This window comes from Malus sylvestris, chromosome 14 (assembly GCF_916048215.2).
Source record: "Malus sylvestris chromosome 14, drMalSylv7.2, whole genome shotgun sequence".
Classification (NCBI taxonomy): Eukaryota; Viridiplantae; Streptophyta; class Magnoliopsida; order Rosales; family Rosaceae; genus Malus; species Malus sylvestris.
This window is the reverse complement of record NC_062273.1, coordinates 30,089,259-30,110,145: the sequence shown is the minus strand read 5'-3', so window position 1 is coordinate 30,110,145 and position 20,887 is coordinate 30,089,259. Positions and strand designations below refer to the sequence as shown.

Below are 20,887 nucleotides of genomic sequence, written 5' to 3'. Positions count from 1 at the left end.
AATGCACTGTCACCGAGTCTCCGGTCTCTGCACTCATCAACACAGCACAGTACTCACTCACTACTCACAGACTGAACAGATAAGAGGAGAGAGAAAAGATGAGAGGGAGTTTTCCGGCGCCGGCGGTTATATCCGGTGCGGTGAGCTTCACAATTACTCAAATTGCTTTGGTGGGCAGAAGAAAGAAAGATTCGTTCGAATTCCCGGTCTGCTCCTCCTCCCAAACAGCTCGCTTTTCCTTCTCAATTCACGACGAGCATAACCAGCAGAGGCAAAGACAGAGTCGAAGACAATGCCTTTGGTTACCAGGGAGAAGCAAATGGAAAGGAGGACGTCGTGCGGGCATTGGCTTGCAATGCAAGTGCAACTACGAAAGCGGAGGAGAGGTTAACGAATGGGTGGTGGTGAATTTCTACCATTTCGTGATGATCAAAGACGCAGAGGCGGAGGTAGCCAAGCATCTCTCTTTCGTTGAGGACCTCGACATACGCGGACGGATATATCTGAATGAACAAGGGATAAATGCACAGGTACTTATTGCTTTCTTTTTGTAATGTGTACGAGCAGAAATTCTCTGTGGACGACGTTCGTTCCATAGCCGGATTGTATGTATGACTGAACTGAATTCGTGAACCATACATATTACTGCAAGACAAAACAGTAAGGAGTGTGTTTGATATCCTGTGTTGTGCGTATGTACAGTACAGTGGGCCGTTGAGAGATGCACTTGCATATGTTGAATGGTTAAGGGGGGACGAGAGATTTTCTGGCATCCTAGTGCAGATTTCTGCAGCAACAAATGGGCACGCCTTTCCAAAACTCAAGTTGCGGTATAAGCCCTCACTGGTTCAGGCAAGCCCCAAAAGCCAACTTCTTCTTTTTCTTCTACTCCTTGTAGCTAATGTCATATCTCCCCCGCTTGCAGTTAGAAGGAGGTATTTCACATCTTCCTTTGCTGGACCCTTCAATGCGAGCAACGCCTCTATCGCCATCTGAATGGAGAAAGAGATTGGAATCATTGAAAACAACTAGTGATGCATCAAATGACAATCTTAAAAGAAACCAGATTTTATTGGATGTGAGAAATGGTATTTTACTTCCCAGCCTTATAATTTCAAATGATTTTTCCTCTTATCGTTAATCCGGCAATTCCCTTCAATTGTGTATTGATGGTGGAACAATTTGAGTGTATCATACAGATTTGTTCATAACTGTACATTGAACGGTTTTGATAGCTAGATATGTTTAACAGTGTCGTTTCTTCTTTTGTGTTTGACATGTTGCCCTTGGTCATGTTTCTAATGTACAATTGTGCATGCAGTTATTGTTATTTCTGTAGCCTCTACGTCAGTTATATTAATCGTGTTCATAATTTCAGCCACAGAAGTTTGAAGATTTTGTCACTGCTTGTAATCAGGTTATGAGTGGGATATTGGTCATTTTGAAGGGGCTCGGCGACCTGATGTGGACTGCTTTAGGAGCACTTCGTTTGGGTTATCGCAACCAGAGGTACGTGACTTTTAGTTCAATGACATGTTAACATGAACTAGTGTTGTTTGGGCAAAACAAAAAAGCTGTGCAGAAGTCCCATAGCCGTAAGGATATTGATGTGTAATGGTTTGAAATCAAGTTCTGCTGTGAAGGTTTTTTCCTAGCTATGGAGATTAAGATCAGGCACATTAGCAATTAGGAGGTTCCCTTAGTTTGTGGTTAAACCGCACTTCTGTGGTATTATATAGCGAAGGTTGCAGCCTATACTTTTTGATATACGAGAATTTATGCAATAATATGTTCTGAAGGCAGTAGAAACTTCATTTTCTGGTGACGGATGTGAACATACTACTTTCTGTCTCTGTTCATGCTTATTCAGGTCATTGCCGCAGATCCTTTAGAAAATGTTGACAAAGAAAAGACAGATATAATGATGTATTGCACTGGAGGTATCCGTTGTGATGTATATTCCACAATCCTAAGGTGACCCTCCATCTGTTGCGATGTATGTTGATGATTGTATTGCATTATTAATGGGAAAATCTGTGATTGAACGGATTGTGCTGTGATGTTGGAAGCAATTCTTTATCTTTCTTCTCTCGCCTTTCTTATTTTGGTCATTTAGTTGTAAGTTAATTTCATCTGCCAGACAACAGGGCTTTCAAAATTTATACACATTAAGGGGAGGTGTTTCTCATTATCTGGAGAATGAAGGTCCTGTTCGGTGGATTGGTAATTTGTTCGTATTTGACTCTCGTCTCTCTCTCCCACCGCCTGCCTACAAGCCTGAAGCCGCGACTAAAGCAAGCACGCATGAAGATTCAGATAATAATACGTTCGCTAGATGCTATATATGCGGTTCACAAGTCTGTGAGTTAAGGCATAGAAACTGTGCAAATCTCGACTGCAATCTGCTGTATCTGTAAGTTCCTTTTGTTATCTATTCCCTCTTCATCCATCCATCCATCCCTCCCTCCCTCCTACAAGTTGAAGCGTCACTGCCTAAGTATCATTTTACCATCTGAATTACGTAAGGATTTCTATTTCAGATGCTGTATGAACTGTGTGAAGGATTTAAGAGGATGTTGCTGTTCCAACTGCACAACTGCTGCTCGACTTAGACCTGTTCTTCCAGGGTTCCAGAGATACAAGAAGTGGCACACGTATCGAGATTCGATACCACACAGCCGGTTGACGGCTTGATCAGACTCGTAAATCCTCGGGACGGTTCATCACTTATCTAAACCAAAGCATCTGTCGGGCATCATGCTCGTCTTCCTGTTGGATTGTTGCAACGCATGGTGGAGCGGGACGAATTTCCCTTTTCTTTTCTAACAATGGAGAAAGGCGAGTCTGGTGTCCGTGGTCATCAAAAGTTAGCTTGCAGCCTTCAGTCTCCGGAATCTACATCGGCCTATCTCTTCTGCTACGGGAAACAAGCAGCAGCAGCAAATGTAGCAGAAACGAGGAACTGAATCATCTAGCCACAACAATAATTTTGAAGCTTGTTGGTCGCATATTTATAATTTTTTTTGTTCCCTAAATATTGTAATGTCAACACTGGAGTGCAACATTATCTCATACACGAGACATATTTACATGTCCAGATGCCCAAGATCTGCCATGAATGGCTCATTGTTAACGTTCAACTGTTTATCTGAATGTAAATTATGACAAAGTAAAAAGTAAAAACACGCGATTAGATACGGGTAGATAAAATAGAGCACAAATGCTCGGTTCCTGTTTTACAAACTGGATGCAGCTTATCCCGCTAATAAAACATAGGGCCCTAAAACATACTAAAGGGTACAATAAGCATAGAGCAATCTATGAATTAAAACTACAGTACACAGAACAAAGTGAGTTTAATCAATGACAGTCTCTAATCAAAGGCTCGTGCAAACGCAACAACTCCACCGTGCCGTTCCTGCCAAGAATTAAACAAAGATATGTTAGACTGGCTGATAACAAAAAAGGTCGTACCTAGTGCACAAGGCTCCCGCTTTACGCAGGGTCTGGGAGAGGTGAATGTCGGCTAGCCTTACCCCCATTTATGGAGAGGCTGATAACAATGACAGAAAAAATGAGCAGCTTAGCATAGTAAACTGTAAGGAAACAATTTATATGTGCTCACGCATGCCATGCCACACTCATCCAGAAGGCAACAAAGAGAGGGTTCGAGCCCCACAAAAACTTGCAACACAAACAAAAGCAAACACTGTGCCATAAAGCAGTACAACGAAAATCAGGCCACTTCACGTGGCTAGTAGGCTGCATAGCATTTGATCGAATGAATAGGATGCAGGATGATCATGATGTAGGGTAACTCCTAAAACAGGTCAGGTAACATATAGACCTTTTCAACGAGCCTAGCAACACAACTCTTAACTCTTAATCAGGTTCTGCTCATACTAGATGCTAAACTTTTATATCAGACTATGTAGAAAATAGAAAAGAGTTGTGGTGGGGCGTGATTGATAATGATTCTATTGCCGTAACAACAAATCAAAAGGGTCAAAAGATGAGACCTCTGAACAGAAAAAATAGCGGAGGAAATGACAAAATTATGGGCCTCACAGTGTGTTTGTCACTGTGAACACACATTCATATCATGGCGATTGTATTATACAAAAAAGATAGTAGACCTGGTATTCATTTTTTCAAGTGCCAAATCTGCACAACTCAGAATACCGTGACTTGAATACCATGTCTACTTCCTTAATAGATGGAGGAAATGACAAAATTATAGGCCTCACAATGTGTTTGTAACTGTGAACACACATTCATATCATGGCAACTCTATTATACAAAAAAGATAGTAGACATGGTATTCAAGTCATGAACACCAAACAGAAAAATGGTTATTTATTCAAGTGCCAAATCTGCACAACTCAGAAGGGGGCTCTATAGAAACTTCGTGATGCAATCGGTATAGTTTGTTTCAGATTACATAATCGTAATCGTAATAACTAGTATCGTAACAACTAATATCATGATAAGAAAGTGATTATTCAATTCAAATTCAAGGTAATTGAAGTGACACACAACAAATTCGGAACAAAACGGATGCACATTACGATTTAGTGTTACCATAATTCAAATGACACCCAACAAATTAAGAACAACAAAGAAACACATTACGATTAATTTGTACAGAGAAAAAGAAGAAGGGGACGGACCTGAAAGATTGAAGAAGAACAAGGAAGAGGAATCGGACAGGTGTAAAATAGAACTGATAGTTATTTACAGTAGCGGTCGGCTTTCTTCTTGACGCGGTCGTCAAGAACGTCCTCGACGGTCTTCCGTTCAACGGATTTGGGATCGTAGCCGAACTTCTTGGCCTCAACCGGGAACAGCTGCTCGTACTTCATCCGCTTCGCTGCGTCGATGGTGTAAGTCTCCGTTCCTCCTCCAGTTCCTTCTACAGCTGCTGCTGCTTCGGCGCTTCCGTCCTCAGCCACCACTTGGGGATCGTCGTTAGGGTTCATATGCTGCTCCTGAAGCTGCTGCTTCTTCTTTTTCTTCTTCTTCTTCTTGTCGATGGCTTTGCTGCGAGTGGCGAGAGTTCCGTCTTTGAAGGTCAATCTGCCTCCTTTCGCTCTCTCGAATGGATCCGACATATTCGCCCTAACCCTTGTAAATTTTGATTTGGATTCTGTTTCCCCCAACTCTTTCTCCCTCAAAACTCTTCGGAACGCAATCCCCAATCAAAAACTCCACCACCGCCTTCTAGCCTTCTCCTCCTGTAAATATAGTATAGCCTTTATTTTGCACTTCGCACTGGGTCAGGCCCAAACAAAATACAACCCAGGCGGCCCATCACAAACCCAACGGATCAGATGAACCCACTCCGGGTGCTGTACCATTTGGGTTTACGAGACGATGACATGTATTTTCTCCAAACTAGCAGCAAAATTGTATGATCATTGACTTTGTTTTCGAGACCAATATAACAATCAGCATGGATCGTGCAAACTTGATTAAAATCCTTACTGGTTGACAGAAGCCACCAAAGTATAGTGTATCAGAAACCCTCATTTTCAATACAATCTGAGCAACAAAGAGATCAGATTTATCTCATTAAGTACATCTTGTTTGCGGTTTTTTTGGATACGTATTTCTGGAGACCAAAACTTATAGAATAGGACAGTTCGATCATTGGATTTTACATAGAAAAGTCCCGTGTTGGGAAAAATATTTATAGTGTAAGGATCACCTATGAAGTAATCACATGAAAATTGAATATCTACATTTGGAAAGAATTGTAAAAATGCATCTCAAAGCCATATTATATCATTATCCTGTGCATTCCGATATGCAATGCATGCAGCAAAATCTAACAACAATTAAAACAAATCACCATACTAGCTTTTTTTAATTTTCGAATTTAATTTGGAAAAGTAAACAAAAATTGGAAGGAAAATTACGTACCGTAATGACAAGCTGTAGCCTTTCTCGAGAATAAAAGATAAAAACTGGATTTTTCTCCAAGTTATATGTAAGTGGTTGGAAGACATAAAAACTGCCTCGCGAGTAAAGTTGGCACCTTGAGTGTTGAGTCGGTAATAATGAGGGTGCGACACTTGGCGAGCATATGCTTTTTCGTCCAAGCAGATGACTACCAAATGCTTAAGCATCCATTTCATGTTACTTACGATCTCAAAACTCTCCAGAAACAGATCGAATATTGAATTGGGTTCTGCCCATGAATCATTCAACGTAGTTATTCTGCCCGTTTTGTTCTTCATGCATGTATTTCAGAGCTTTATCCAATGGATCCATATCCTCTAGCTCGTTGGCCTGCATGCACCGATAACCATGCATGCATGTGTTATATCATATGTACGCACGTACTTACGTACTAACGTAACTAATTGTTTGTGGAGTACACAGTAAAAGGGATGAATCAGTGAGAGATAACTAAATAGTAATTAATTAAGTGGACTACTGTACTCACCTGCTGGGAGGAAGTTGTGGCTCTACAGGACGGGAGGTGTGGTGCCACTGCCATGGCATCATAACGAACGAGATCCCGGAGGATACACACAATTGTAGACAGTAAAGCAACCGACGACAGCTGCGAAATGTAACCAAGACTGAAGCAACGACTTTTGGTTTTAGTGGGTTGCGTCCAAAGTGCGAGATTTAATAGACAATTGCGGCATTGATTTCCCGATAGGAACTCTAACTTATGCAATTCAGGTTGATGGTTCGAAGTCGAAGTAGGCATTACGCAAGTCCCATTTTGATATAGTGTCAATTTGTTTTTACTTTTTAGTTTGGTTTCACTGTTGATGTTTATATATGAGAAGAGTGTATATATGAGGGAAAGAATGGATGAAAAATGGGGATGGAAGAGCGGGAAAGAAAAAAGGACTAATGAAAACAAAATTTTGAAAGTGAAAACGATGAGTGGTGGATTCAGAAAAAATTATTCATGAGGGTCACATATAAAAGTCCACAAACATTTCTTAGATATATAATAACCTTAAAATTTAAACCATAGTTCCATCATTCATAACTTATAAGACAAATATAAATACAAGTTACAATTGTCCACGATGCGGCTTCATATTTTGAAAACATTATATAGCTTCATTATCAATGGAAGAAAAAACCATTGCTCTCAATATAAAACCTCATGCTATCACTCAACCATTGATCTCTCATTCATTTATCCAATGGACTTTTCACAATATTCATAGCGGAAAAACCTCTCTCCACTAAAATAGTAGTAATCGATAGAACCAAAGAAATTTAAACCTAATTATTGACCATAAAAGAAATTTAAATCTAATTATTCGGTTTAATGGACTTTTCACAATATTCAAATCTAATTATTCATAAAATAAATTTAATTTGAATTAGCTATGAAGAACTTACTTTGAAATTTGAAAGATGAATTTTAGGTGGTTGTCGAAACAATCGCCGAAGTAGGGTGGTAGGAGTTTGGGCATTAGGAATTGAGTTTGGGCACTAGGTTTTTGGTGCTAGCTGTAGCCTGCAAGTGCGAGTCTTCTCTTTTTAAAAATTATAGCACATCGTTTTGGCTAGGTAATATCTTAAAAAGAAATAATAAGAAGAGCAACACTTTTTTGAGTCATTTTATCAAACAGTTGGAAGACATGTATGAAGGCCAACTCAAACCTTCAAATGAACAACACCTAATTTATCTATGAATTTTTACCGAAGTTTGGAGGGTCTTCGAAAACAACTTACTATAGGCTTTTTTTGTATCAAAGGACATCATCGCCTCCAAATGATATTTCTTTGTACCTTTTCTATCTTTGTAATCTTCTTGCCAATAACTTTTGCAATTTTTCTATTGCCAATGCTTACAGTCGATGCTTTCAGTTATGGTATAAAAACCCCTACCTTCACCTTTCTTCACAAGCCTTCGGAGGTCCATTATCATGGGTGGGCAGAGGTACTCCTTTCTAGTATAGATATTCGATTGCTTGACAGCAAGGTATAAAATATCGATGATATCGGAAATATCAGTAGTCCAAAAACACGGAAATTTTGATGGAAATATCGGGATATTATCGATATCGATAAAAATTGAATAAAAACCACGGAAATTGTAAGAAAAAACTTGGAAACTTTTATTGAAACTTTGCATGATGTTTATTTAGTCAATTATCTATTAGTTTATAAAAAAAAAAATTGGAAGGAAATGCATTGCATGATGAATTTAACTGATTTAGGTTGATTATATAGTGAGCTGGCAAACATTATGAGTGTAAAAAATATGTAGTAATTAATGAAAGAAGTTTAAACACACCATAATCATTTATATATAATGAATTAGTACAATATTTTGCACTTTATACATTGCATGATAAGATACATGAGTGACTTAATACCACATAGAATTCCCATGAGGTTCAAAATTTTCACTATCTTCATCATCTTTATGTGTAGAGTAAGTGTATTTTAGCATATTTTCACAAAAACATAAGTGATATGGTGGTCAAGGTGTTGAAGGAGTAAAATGGGAGGGGTTCGAATCCCCTTGGTGTTTTAAAGACAAAATTATATTAGTTTCCAAAAAAAAAAAACACAATTATATTAGTATTTTATTACTTTCTCAAAGACTTATGCCGACATCCACACTCATCTTCTCTCTTCCCTAAACGCACCCACACCACACAAATTTCTATCATCCACCCGTGCCTCTCTCTCTCTTGCCCACATCACTATCTTTCTCAGCCAAACAAAATCATATGTTCATCTATCCCTACCTCTCTCTCACTCTTCTCAGATCTAGGCTTTACCTTCTTTTTTCTTTGAAACAAAAACAGCGGGGGATGGAGCCGAGGTGGAGATGGGAACAACGGCGGTGGCGGCACAGGAATGGGAGGAAACAGCGGGGGATGGAGCCGGGGCAGAGATGGGAACTTCGACAACTCGTCTTCGTCGTCGTCGGTTTCGGGATTCGGAGTTCTGGGTACGTTTCTTAATGGGTGGAGATCCCGAGTCACCACCGATCCGTAGTTCCCCTTCAAGGTTCTGATGGAGGAGGTGGTTTGAGTCAGCTCCGACCGTTTCACGGCAAATGGAAGTTATAAAAACATTCCTCTCCTCTTGTATTTCATTTTGATACCTAGATCAGAGTCTAAGGTGCTCTTTTACAGTTGCCCGGAGCTGTAGAAGCTTCGGCGTTCTTCTCCGATTCGCACCAGCCTAAAATATCACGATATTATAGGTAATATCGCGATATTTTGACGAAAATTCAGTGGATAAGTATTAAAATATCGCTCTCTCACAAAACCGATATTATCGGCGAAATATCACCGATAATATCGGCATTTCAGACCATGCTTGACAGAAGCCGTCAACAACTCTAGGACAAGATTTTCCCATTCTTGTGATCTCATCCATTTAAGAATTGTAATAGTACAACTCCACCTGTTTAAGGATTGCTCTTAGTAAAGTGTGAGTGAAAAAATTGTGTGAAAGTCAGGTGTTCCTAATCCATTTTAATCAGGGCCGTCTAAACATTTTGGAGGGAAAAAATAAAAATAGGGCCCACAAACCTACAATACACACACACAAAAATTATGTTTTTCATGTGATTTTTTTTCTTAGGTATTTGAATTTTCAATAATTTGAATAAGTAATTTTCTGTGTCGGATAATAAGTTCGTCATATAGAGAAAAACAAAGTTACATTGTAAAAGTGGTCATAAAGAAAAGAAGACTGTCATATGGTAAAAATACTAGTCAATCGAGCAATACTTGACGTCTAAAGTGTCTAAGCACGGGTTTAACAATGCAATTTTCTGAGCAAAAGCCTTGTAGATTTGGTAGAAGTGAAGGTTCCAATTTTTGCAGTTGCGTGAAAGTGATCTCATTTTCTGAATAATCTATGTGCTTTTGCCAAATTAAAATGGTAAAGACATACATACATTATTTTGTTGAAAGTTAAATTTGAATTGGAATGGATATAAAAAATATGCGCCTCTAGTTAACCTTCTTGATAAAGAAGACTGTCATATGGTAAAAATACTAGTCAATCGAGCAATATTTGACGTCTAAAGTGTCTAAGCATGGGACTTTAACACCAAATAAAGTGAGAGAATGGTAAGCTCAAAGCGGACAATATCGTGCTACGGTGGTGGAACATGCCTGGGATGTGGTGGACCCAGGTAGGGATGTGACACGGTGACTACAACGTTTTACGACAACAATTCAACACCGAATAAAGTAAACAGAAAGTGAGAGGGAATAGACGAAGAATGATTTTCAAGAATCTTGTCGTCAACTTCAAAGCCGAAGATAGGAGTCGATGACAAATAATATTTCCCTTATTTAGGAGAATTTGGTTTCTTTCTGGTTAATAATGGAATCAATCGTCCCTACCGTCGTAAAATAACAGTACTTTGGCTCTGCCCATTTACAAAGACTCGATTTAATGTCCAAACATCACATGTCAGCAGATGTGGTAGATTTTTTCTAGACAGCTAACGTATTTTTGTAAAATCCCACATCGACCAATGGAGAGGGAGTGATGTGCCTTATATGTACATGCCCACCTCCATATAGCACGAGACCTTTTGAGAACTCATTACTTCGGGTTCCATCGGAACTCCAAAATTAAGCTAGTTCGGGCGAGAGCAATCCTAAGATGGGTGACCCACTAGGAAGTTCTCGTCTGAGTTCCCAGAAATAAAACCATGAGGGCGTGGTCGAGACCCAAAGTGGACAATATCGTGCTACGGCGGAGTCGAGACTTGGATGTGACAGAATGGTATCAGAGTCACTCTGCCGTTCGGTGCGAGTGTGACAACGAGGACGTCGAGCCCTTAAGGGGGTGGGTTGTAACATTCCACATCGACCAACGGAGAGGAGGTGATGTGCCTTATATGTACATGCTCACCTCCATATAGCACAAGACATTTTGGGAATTCACTGGCTTTGGGTTCCATCGGAACTTCGAATTTAAGCGAGTTCGGGAGAGCATTCCTAGGATGGGTGACCCATTGGGAAGTTCTCGTGTGAGTTCCCAGAAACAAAACCGTGAGGGCGTGACCGAGACCCAAAACAAACAATATCGTGCTACGATGGAGTCGAGATTGGGGTGTGACCATTTTCCTTTAGCAGCAAGTTGCACAATAACAAATTAGTCTTATTAAATTTGAAGTTTTAGTCAATATCGGCGTTTAGTTTTATTAAATTTAAAGGTTTAGTCAATTTTGGCATTCCCATCCTAAGCTGCCATTATTGACATTCAACTCCGTTCTCCCAACCAAATAATTTTGGCAATGCATTTCCATGGATTTTAGTCAAATGATTAAAATAAAAGGTAAACTATCAATTTATATTTTAATTTATTATCAGAGTGAAAATTAGATTCTTAAATTATTATTTTTTTGAAAAAAACAGTCCTTAAACTGATCAAAATCTACCAATTACATCCCCAACATTAGATTCAAAGCTATTCTATTCAAATTTTTGCCAATTTAAGTCATATGGCTTGAATGTGATACACTTAGCGAGTAGTTTGGTAGTTTTTCATAGTTGAATGATCTATTTTTCTAAGAAATAGTATATGAAATTAACTTTGAAGGGTAAATTAGACATTAGATTCACACCCTATATGAAACGTTAAGGTCTTATAAGGAAGAAAATGATGGCATTATCCTCTAAAATATGTCATGTGACTTAAATTGATGAAATATAAAATAAAATAGTTTTCAATATAATATTAGGGATGAAATTAACAATTTTTTTTTATGAATTTAGGGACTTATTTTACCAAAAAAAATAATTTAAGGATCTAAATTTTACTGAGCTGATAATTTAACGACTAAATCAACAGTTCATCCTAAAAAAAAATTGAAAATCAACCCGCTTCACCCGCTTCCGTCTTCTCTCTCCCTCCTTGAATCAATAGGACCAAATATCCCTAATTTGTTGAATATTTACCTTTTATGTATTTGCCTAGTTCGGAGGTCAATTTTAATTTACAATGAGCTACTTGATCATATCAACTGTATATTATGTAATTCCTTTCCGTATCAATGTAAAACTCAATACTATTCCAAAGCATTATCTTCTTGGCACCAAAGCTTTAAGTTAAGAGGAGAAAAAACATAAGAAATCATGTGAGCAGAAGAACCCAGCGCTAGAACCGCCAGCCTCGTCGCCAGCTGTGTGACAGTTATGATCCCATTTGTGTGATTGTCTTGATCACAAAGGAATTTGGGGGTTTAATTGTAATAGCCTTAACTCTTAAGTATGGGGTCATTTTAATAGGTCTTTGTCTTGTATTGCTGAGTTGGCACTCACACACTTGGTGAGCTGGCTAGTTGTTATAACTTCACTATTGTGGTAGCAACGATAATATGAAAAATAAAATTGGTTCAATTGCTCTCCCTCTCTCTCTTTACCATCCGTCATTGCAGATCAAGGTTGAGCCAATCATTGGTGCTAACATTATCACCCAATTGAACATAGTTCCCTATCGTGCATGATCCGTCGTGCCGCTGCCACTTGCTCTACTGCCATGGACGCTCGTGTCTCCTCTCTGGAACCCTCTTTTACTTCCCTCCCTACTATCATCGCTGAGGCGGTGAATTCCTCTGTCAACGTTGCGGTCTCCAACCCCTTCGATACCAAAATTCTGGCAAATTTAGAAGCTCGCCTTCCGGTGTACTTCGTGCAGTTCCGCCGTGAAATCACTATTCGGGGAGAAGGTGAGAGCTCTTAAGCTCTATCGAGTGCCGATCATCCACCTCATAAAGAATGAATCATCCAACTACTTCGCAGTCCAAATTGGACTAGAGGAGGTCCACCTCCTCATCAACCATGGACTCCAAGGGTTGATTTCCCTCATTTCTCTGATTGTGAAGACCCCTTGGCCTAGATCTATAAGGCCAAACAATTTTTTTCCTTCTATAACACGGTAGAGAATCAGCTTCTTTTCACCTTGATGGTGAATATCTACAATGGTTTAAATGGATATATTGCATCCATTCCACTCTAGACCTAAACGGGTCGGGGTTATTGAGTTTGGATCAGGTTCAACCCGATCCGTTAAGTTAACGGATTATCCGAACTCAACCCTTAAGCTAACGGGTCACCGAACCCGACCCGTTAAGCTAACGGGTCACCCGTTTCACCCGTTAATAATAATAATTATTTTTTTTTGCATAAAGTTTATTTTTTGTTATTAAGACTTTACTAAAATTACTAAAATATACTCAACTAACGAGTGTTAACAGGTCGTAACGGGTCTAACGGGTTGACCCAAAGTGACCCGTTATTTAACGGGTTGTTAACGGGTTCACCCGTTCGCGACCCGACCCGTTAAACATCCATCAAAATACAAATATTAACGGGTTGGGTCGGATCATGGTTAACGGGTTGGGTCCAAAATGTCAGGCCTATAGCTATTCCACTCGTCGTTGGGAGGACTTCACTGAGGCATTTTGCAGAGAGATTGGACCATCAGAGTTTGATGATAACGCTGAAGCATTGTTTAAATTTCGCCAAACAGTCACACTTCGTAATTACATTGCTGAATTCGGGAGACTAGCTAATCGTACCACTGGGTTAGGACCTATTTTGCTTAAGAGTTGCTTCTTAGGGAGTCTCAAACTTGAATTGAAATTTGATTGCAAGCTACCTAAGCTTGCAACTAGCCATGATGTAATTGCCATTGATGTGCAATTAGATACTAAGATCTCCGAGTTGAAATCTAATTTCCCTAGGCCACCCCTCACTATTAAGCCTCAAACTAATGTTCCTAATTCCCACACTGTTCCTCGTGCTGGTGCCTTACCCATCAAGAAATTAACTCCTGCTGAAATTTAGGTGGGAGTTGGTTTTGTTCTGATAAATGGACCAAGGGGAACACATGTGGACTTAAACAGCTGCTTATGCTAGATGTGATAGGTGCAGAGCCTATGGGTGATTGGGGTGATTTAAACCGAGTTGCATGCCATAGAGTTAAGTGCATGTGCCTTCTATGGTTAATTTATTAATCTAAACTACGCTTCTGCAAATGTTAGCGGATGATACATGTGAATAAATAGAAATTGAAATTTTACATTACGTATCTATCCCTTCTGATTTGTACATCTCAAAGTTGCATACGATTTGAAGTTGAAATAGACATTACGCAAAGGTGTTTGTGTATCTTACATATTAATACATACTAATTACACATTATAAATCTCACACTTAAGGCTTTTCGTTTATTCCCGTTGTCATAATTCATAAATGGAGGGCATATCCTTTTTCACTAATTCACTTCTGATACCATTGCAAAAACAAAAATGGCTGCAAAATAAATTTGTAATAATCATGAGCAAGATGACATATATTTGATCGCCAAGGAGCAATTTTCATCGTTGAACTTAACCCTCTTTTCCTTCTACCTGAAGTAACAACATACATGATAAAGTAGAACTATAACGTCAGATTCATGCATGCATGCATGGTTCTCAAATTAAGTTTCAAAGATATTTGATAACGTAACATTGTATAAGATTTACCTGTAAGTAAATGTTTCAAGAGCTCCACAGATTGGAATAATATTGTTAATAGTTTCACTCCCTTCTCCGGTTATTATGCTTCCAACGGCGTTCGAAGGAAGTGCTTCAAGTCAATTAGATAGTCAAAGGGTCAATATATATATATATATATACACACATATATATACATACATACATACATACATACATACATACACACATACATATATATATATATGTAAACCAACAGTCCGTATGATTAAGTTCCAAATGAAATTAGAAATAGGCTTAACAGAAGAAGATTCATAACTGATGGATAAAATATACCTGCAATATTTTTGTGGGACGGTCCATAAAGCTTGTGAGGTGCCAGTGGCGTTACGAGGCGATGACATGTATTTTTTCCAAACTTGCAGCAAAGCTTTAAGGTCGTTGACTTTGTTTTCAAGACCAATACAACAATTAGCATGCATTGTGCAAACTTGGTTAACATCCTTACTTGGGTCACAGAATCCACTAAAGTATTTTGTATCCAAGAATCTCACTTTCAATCCAATCTTCGCAATGAAAGGATCAAATTTTATCCTATTAAGAACATCTTGCTCATTCGTCTTTGGATATGTGTTTTTGGAGAGGTACCAAAATTTGTAAAACCCAATAGTCCGATCATTGGATTTTACATTGACAAATCCACAATTGGGAGGATTTTTAAAACTATAAGAATCTCCTAGAAATTTATCTGTTGCAATTTGAAAATCTGCATCTGGATAGAAGTGTGGGAATGGATCTCGAAGCCACATTATATCGGTATCCTGTTTATTAATTTCACTAAATAGTTCATACATGGAAAAGTAAGCAAAAATTGGAAGAAATTAAGGACTAAGAAAGGGGAGTGACATGTATATAATATACATACCGTAAAGACAAAGTTGTAGCCTTTGTCGAGAATGGAAGACAAAATCTGGGTTCTTCTCCACATCATCTGTAAGTAATCGGGAGTCAGATAAAATACCTCACCGGTAAAGTTGGCACCTTGAGTGTAAAGTAAGTAACAATGAGGGTGTGATGCTAAGCAACGAGCATATGCTGTTTGGTCCACGCAGATGACTAGTAAATGCTTGAGCAGCCATTTCGTGTTACTTCCGATGTTAAAGCTCTCAAGAAAGAGATCAAATATTGAATTGGGTTCTGCCCATGCATCATTTAACGTAGTTATTATAACCGTTTTGTTCATCATGCATGCATTCTTCAGAACTTTATCTAATGGATCTATATCCTCCAGCTGGTTGCCCTGCATGCACCGATAACCATGCATGCATGTTATATATATGTACGTACATAATTACATGCTAAAATAATTCATATATTTGTGGAGTAGAAAGTGAAAGGGATTAATTAGTGAGAGATAACTAACGAATTAAGAGGACTAGTGTACTCGCCTGCTTAAGTGGAGGGGTTGTGGTTTTGCAGGAGGGGAGGTATGGTGCCAAGCCATCATAACGAAATCCAGTAGGGTACACGAAATTGTAGACAATAAAGCAACCGGCGACGGCTGCTGCCGCCATAAACACCAGCGTCGTCCGCACATTAATCCTCTTCCCAGTAATATCAAGAATCGCCGAGTTTCTCATTCTTGATGCTTTTTCAACTTACACCCTTTTTCTTCTTGAATATTGGGCTGTAATATGCCAAACTGCGTTAGACTTGGCTATATATAAAGTATTGTAAATTTAAACGTATAGATCTTAGAGAGATTTTTTCTAAATCAAGAAACATGTGTTAGCTTGCTGCGAAAAGCAGGAAAGCTAACTAGAGTAGTAGTCATTACGCACAATAGTATATTATAGCGTCGAAGTCCGGGATTGAATTGGTAGACAATTGCGGCATTGGACTTTCGGATATATATGTATATATATACAGGAACTCTGATTTTTTTACATTTCAAGTTGCAGGTTCGAAGTTGTAGGCATTACGCAAGTCCCATTATGGTAGTGGCAATTTGTTTTTAGGTTTGGTTTAGCTGTTTGTGCTTGAGATTATGAGGAAATGAATTGATGAAAAATGGTAATGAAAAAGAGAGGGAAAGAAATACAGAATAATAACTGAAACAACATTTTGAAAGTGATAACTTAAATTGTTTTTGGTTATCAATTTTGTTGGTTTTTATTTTGTGTGTTTGTTGTTATAAATTTCGTACAAGTCTGTCCCACCATCATTCATTCATTCTTCTTTGTCCCTCTTATTTTTTCTCTATCATTAACACAAAAAGTGAGATCTAAAAAAAAAAAAAAAACTAAATGGTTACCAAGTACCTCTTATTTTTTTTTCTTTTCAATTTTTATAATGTTTATGATATGTTTACTTGTGTGGCCTTGGTGCTTATGCATGGCTATGGGAGGAAGGGGTTGCATATCATTATGTTTCCATTATATATAGAACTGGAAATCAAAGAGTAGTGCAAACTGAGTCAGTTTCGTATATTGATCAATTTTGTATAAGATGACATGATAATTGATCACCAAGGTGCCATTTCCGTCGTCCTTCTACCTGAAATAACAACATAAAATACAAAACGTCAGATCCATGCTTCTTAGATCAAGTTTCAATTACTACATATATTCTATTTGGAACGTCATAAACAATGCAATATGGTAAAAGTGTTTTCCGACTAACCTTGTATATTAGATGTATTCGAGGCCAATTTAATTAAATACATGTATGTACACATATGCATATACGATTTACCTGTAACTAAATCTTGCAAAAGCTCTACAGCTTGTAAGAATTTTGTGCAATTTCCTTTCCCTTCTCTTCCTGTCACGAGTGCTTTTCAAGGCGTTGGAAGGAAGTGCTTCAAGCCAATAAAAAAGTCGAAGGAAAAAGGTTCAATATTAAACGACAAATCGTATACTTCTAAAAGAAACAAACAAAAAAATACAACAAACCGCATAGTTCTTGAAGAAAATTTTTAAAGAACAATAAAAATTTATTTGCCCTCAATTTCATCACATCGGGTAGGAACCATAAGATGGCCGGGAACCCACTACGATATGACTGCACCAATGCGGAAAAAGATATAGAAAATGTTGGGATAAAAAACTCAACATGACTAGGATTAAACATGAATTTGTTAGAAGTAAAAAAAAAGGTGAAAATCACTTTCCTAAATATAATAAGAGAAGTCACAATTGAATACACTCGATAAAATATAATATGTATACCTGCAATTTTGTGGAACAGTCCATGAAAGCTGTGGTGTGGCAGTTGCATTAGGAGACAAGGACATGTACTTTCTCCAAACTTTAAGCAAAATTTTAAGATCATTGACTTTGTTTTCGAGGCCAACACAACAATTGGCATGCATTGTGCAAACTTGGTTAAAGTCCTTACTCGCCTGGCAGAAGCCACCAAAGTATAGTGTATCCAAGAACCTCATTTTCAATCCAATTTGGGTGAGGAAGGGATCAAATTTGATCTCATTGAGAACGTCTTGGTCATGCATCTTTGGATACGCCTTTCTTGAGAAGTACCAAAACTTATAAAATTGAATCGTGCGATTGTTTGATTTTACATAGGTAAACCCTCCATTTGGAAAGTTCTTCATGCTATAAGAATCACCAATGAAGTAATCGCATGCAATTTGAAAATCTGCATCTGGATAGAATCGTGGGAATGGATTCCGTAGCCACATTATATCAGTGTCCTATGCATCCAATTTTGAAAAGAAAAAAAGTAAGTGAAAATTGGATATATAGATAGGTAAATTGGTAGGTGAGAGACAATGGAAAATTAGGAGTATTAGATCAAGGGAGTTACTGTAAAGACAAAGTTGTAGCCTCTGTCGAGAATAGAAGACAAAAATTGGATTCGTCTCCACATCATGTCCAGGTACTTTGAAGACATGAAAGCAGCTTCGCTGGTGAAGTTGGCACCTTGAGTGTAGAGTTGGTAGCAATGAGGGTGTGATGCCAAGCAACGCGCATATGCTTTTGTGTCCAAGCATATGACCACCAAATGCTTGAGCAACCATTTTGTGTTACTTCCGATCTCGAAACTCTCTAAAAAGGAATCGAATATTGAATTGGGTTCTGCCCATGCATCATTTAGAGTAGTCACGATAATGGTTTTGTTCTTCATAGATGCATTTTTGAGAACTGTATCCAATAGATCTTCTACTTTGGTCTGCATCATCAAGATCAAATAAAATAACTGATTCATGTAATGGTATTGCATAATCACAACCCCAGGCCCTAGGGATTGTTCAATAGGGTTATCCGTACAGAGAAACTCACACATATGAGATCAGTTAGATGACAAGATAAAATTATAGAGATTTTCATAAGTATTTGAGAACGGTCGGACATGCCCGGTGGTACGGCAATTTGACCAAAGATTTTTCATTGGGCCCCGACCCTGAGGGGAGTAAAGGGTGCCACACGACAAGGACAACCACTCCATGTGTAAAAGCATTAACCCTTTTTGAGTCATGTAGCATCAACAATTACAGGATAAAAAAGATGAGTAGTATATACAAACAGAGCTAATTATAAAATATGAGTAAAATCCGGATTAAAAATTGGCATGGATGTGTTACGTAGAGAGAAAGGTAATGATTCGATCTTAAAACAGAAAGTCCTTTTTTCTTTCTCTCTCTTGGTAATGAAGGAAGATTATGGAACATGTATCGATAAACATAATTATCTGAGTGCCAAATCCTTCATAATTATGTATATATTGATTTCGGATTAGCTATACAACAAGAATATATTGTTTTACTTAATTTGCTCAAGAGTCTAAAAGTAATTACTACCACTTTGATATTTTATGGGTAATTGATCGTTTTTTAGAAAAACTAATAAAAAAAACATGTTGCTGTTGGATTATGCCGGCTTAATTATGACTAAAATAACAAGGCTTAATTATGACTAAAATAAGATGAACACAAAATAGAACATGCGAGAGAGAGAGAGAGAGAGAGAGAGAGAGTCCTGGCCTGATGAGAAGTTACGGTTCTGGTGCCAGACAAAGCGTAGTCATAAGAGGATCTGAGCAGAAATCCGGAAGTGTAGACAGAATTGTAGAAGCCAAAGCAACACACAGTGGCTGCCGCAAACAGCAACGTCACCTTTAGAAACTTCTTCGCCACCAACGCTCGATTACTGCTACCTGATGATCCGTTTCCACCGTTGGATGATGGTGATGACGATGATGATGATGATGATGATGATGATGATGATACTAGTAATTTCATCATATTATTCCCGCTAACATAATTTCCAGCTGCTTCATCTGCCGATAATTTGCTCATTCTTACTTCTCTCTCTGTTCTCTCTCTCTCTCTCTCTCTCTCTCTCTCTCTCTCTCTCTCTCTCTCGCTTTTGAAGTCGGACGGATATAATTTGGCAAGCTCCGCCTCTTAATTCCCTGATTTTTTTGCTGTTGCGAGAAGTCAACCTGTATAACCTGCCTGCCTGGCTAATTGTTTCCTCCTTGATCCTTATTATCCTTCTGTTAATATTTACTTTATTTTTCAATTGTAATATTAGGTTGCCATCCCTCACCACTAGTTTTGTTTGACTAAAACCTGAATAGATTTTTAATATTTGATTGAGGTGGCCGGCCCTTTAGGTATGTTTTGCAATGATGCCTAATTTTTAGGGTTATTACACACTCATTCATTAATCAGTTTCCCCTTTTTTAGGAATTTATTTAGTAAAATTATTTCATAATTTCAATTTTAAAAACATTTCTAAATTACAAGAGGTAACCATTTTCACATTGCCCTTTTTTTTAATAAAAAACTTTCTCATTTAGCAAAATGTATCCAATAAAAAAATGTAATAAATGTATTTATTGAAGAACTTCGTGGACATTATAAGTGAAAACATAAGAACAAAATTTATACCCCAAAAGTAGCAAAAAATACCCTAAAGAATTTCGTGGACATTATGGGTGAAAATATAAGAAAAAAATATGTATTCTAAAAGCAGCAAAATGTACACATTGATCGAAGCTTTTTTCTTATCTAATTCTAAACATAAGATATAGATCAACTAAATGTGTATACCAAAAAAAAAGTACCTACAGCAGCTATTGCATCAAACAATCCAAGTGGAAACAGAGGACAAGTTCATCGTTCTAAATATTTTGTGTAAAAACATATAGATAGAAAGTAACCACCACAAAATTGATGAGCACTACAATCAGGAACAACATCGCAAAAATAAACTAACGGGTACAAATGCAACCAAAACAAAGGCCAATAACAAACACTTAATCATAAATTTGGATGGAAAAGGGATCATCTTCATATTCCTTTCTCCTAATCTACCAAATCAATGGAATTGAAATTTGATCTAACGACTGAAGTTATTATAATTTTTAAAGTGGACTCCTGTTTGTAGCCGTTGGATC

At 37.9% G+C, this 20,887-nt stretch overlaps 4 protein-coding genes and 1 pseudogene across 4 annotated transcripts; 1 reads left to right on the top strand and 4 right to left on the bottom strand.

The window, feature by feature from the left end:
* The first annotated feature begins 12 nt into the window (after positions 1–12).
* On the top strand, positions 13–3,133 carry LOC126599216 (rhodanese-like domain-containing protein 8, chloroplastic). The gene is made up of 7 exons (XM_050265551.1): positions 13–530; positions 703–852; positions 926–1,088; positions 1,418–1,509; positions 1,871–1,974; positions 2,141–2,413; positions 2,541–3,133. The coding sequence occupies exons 1-7, from the start codon at positions 99–101 to the stop codon at positions 2,692–2,694; spliced, it is 1,368 nt and encodes a 455-aa protein (XP_050121508.1). The 5' UTR covers positions 13–98; the 3' UTR covers positions 2,695–3,133.
* Positions 3,134–3,177: 44 nt separating this feature from the next.
* On the bottom strand, positions 3,178–5,227 carry LOC126599217 (uncharacterized). Its single transcript, XM_050265552.1, has 2 exons — positions 4,671–5,227; positions 3,178–3,418 (listed from the first exon to the last, which is right to left on the bottom strand). The coding sequence occupies exon 1, from the start codon at positions 5,109–5,111 to the stop codon at positions 4,731–4,733; it is 381 nt and encodes a 126-aa protein (XP_050121509.1). The 5' UTR covers positions 5,112–5,227; the 3' UTR covers positions 3,178–3,418; positions 4,671–4,730.
* Positions 5,228–5,326: 99 nt separating this feature from the next.
* Positions 5,327–7,900, bottom strand: LOC126599200 (uncharacterized protein At4g15970-like; annotated as a pseudogene).
* Positions 7,901–14,004: 6,104 nt separating this feature from the next.
* Positions 14,005–16,753, bottom strand: LOC126598327 (uncharacterized protein At4g15970-like). Its single transcript, XM_050264683.1, has 5 exons — positions 15,913–16,753; positions 15,390–15,764; positions 14,801–15,285; positions 14,495–14,597; positions 14,005–14,377 (listed from the first exon to the last, which is right to left on the bottom strand). The coding sequence occupies exons 1-4, from the start codon at positions 16,102–16,104 to the stop codon at positions 14,549–14,551; spliced, it is 1,101 nt and encodes a 366-aa protein (XP_050120640.1). The 5' UTR covers positions 16,105–16,753; the 3' UTR covers positions 14,005–14,377; positions 14,495–14,548.
* A 125-nt stretch (positions 16,754–16,878) lies between these two features.
* LOC126598325 (uncharacterized protein At4g15970-like) lies at positions 16,879–20,002 on the bottom strand. Its single transcript, XM_050264682.1, has 5 exons — positions 19,467–20,002; positions 18,290–18,655; positions 17,695–18,176; positions 17,219–17,324; positions 16,879–17,020 (listed from the first exon to the last, which is right to left on the bottom strand). Exons 1-4 carry the CDS (start codon positions 19,779–19,781, stop codon positions 17,291–17,293), a joined length of 1,197 nt encoding a protein of 398 aa, XP_050120639.1. The 5' UTR covers positions 19,782–20,002; the 3' UTR covers positions 16,879–17,020; positions 17,219–17,290.
* Positions 20,003–20,887: the final 885 nt, after the last annotated feature.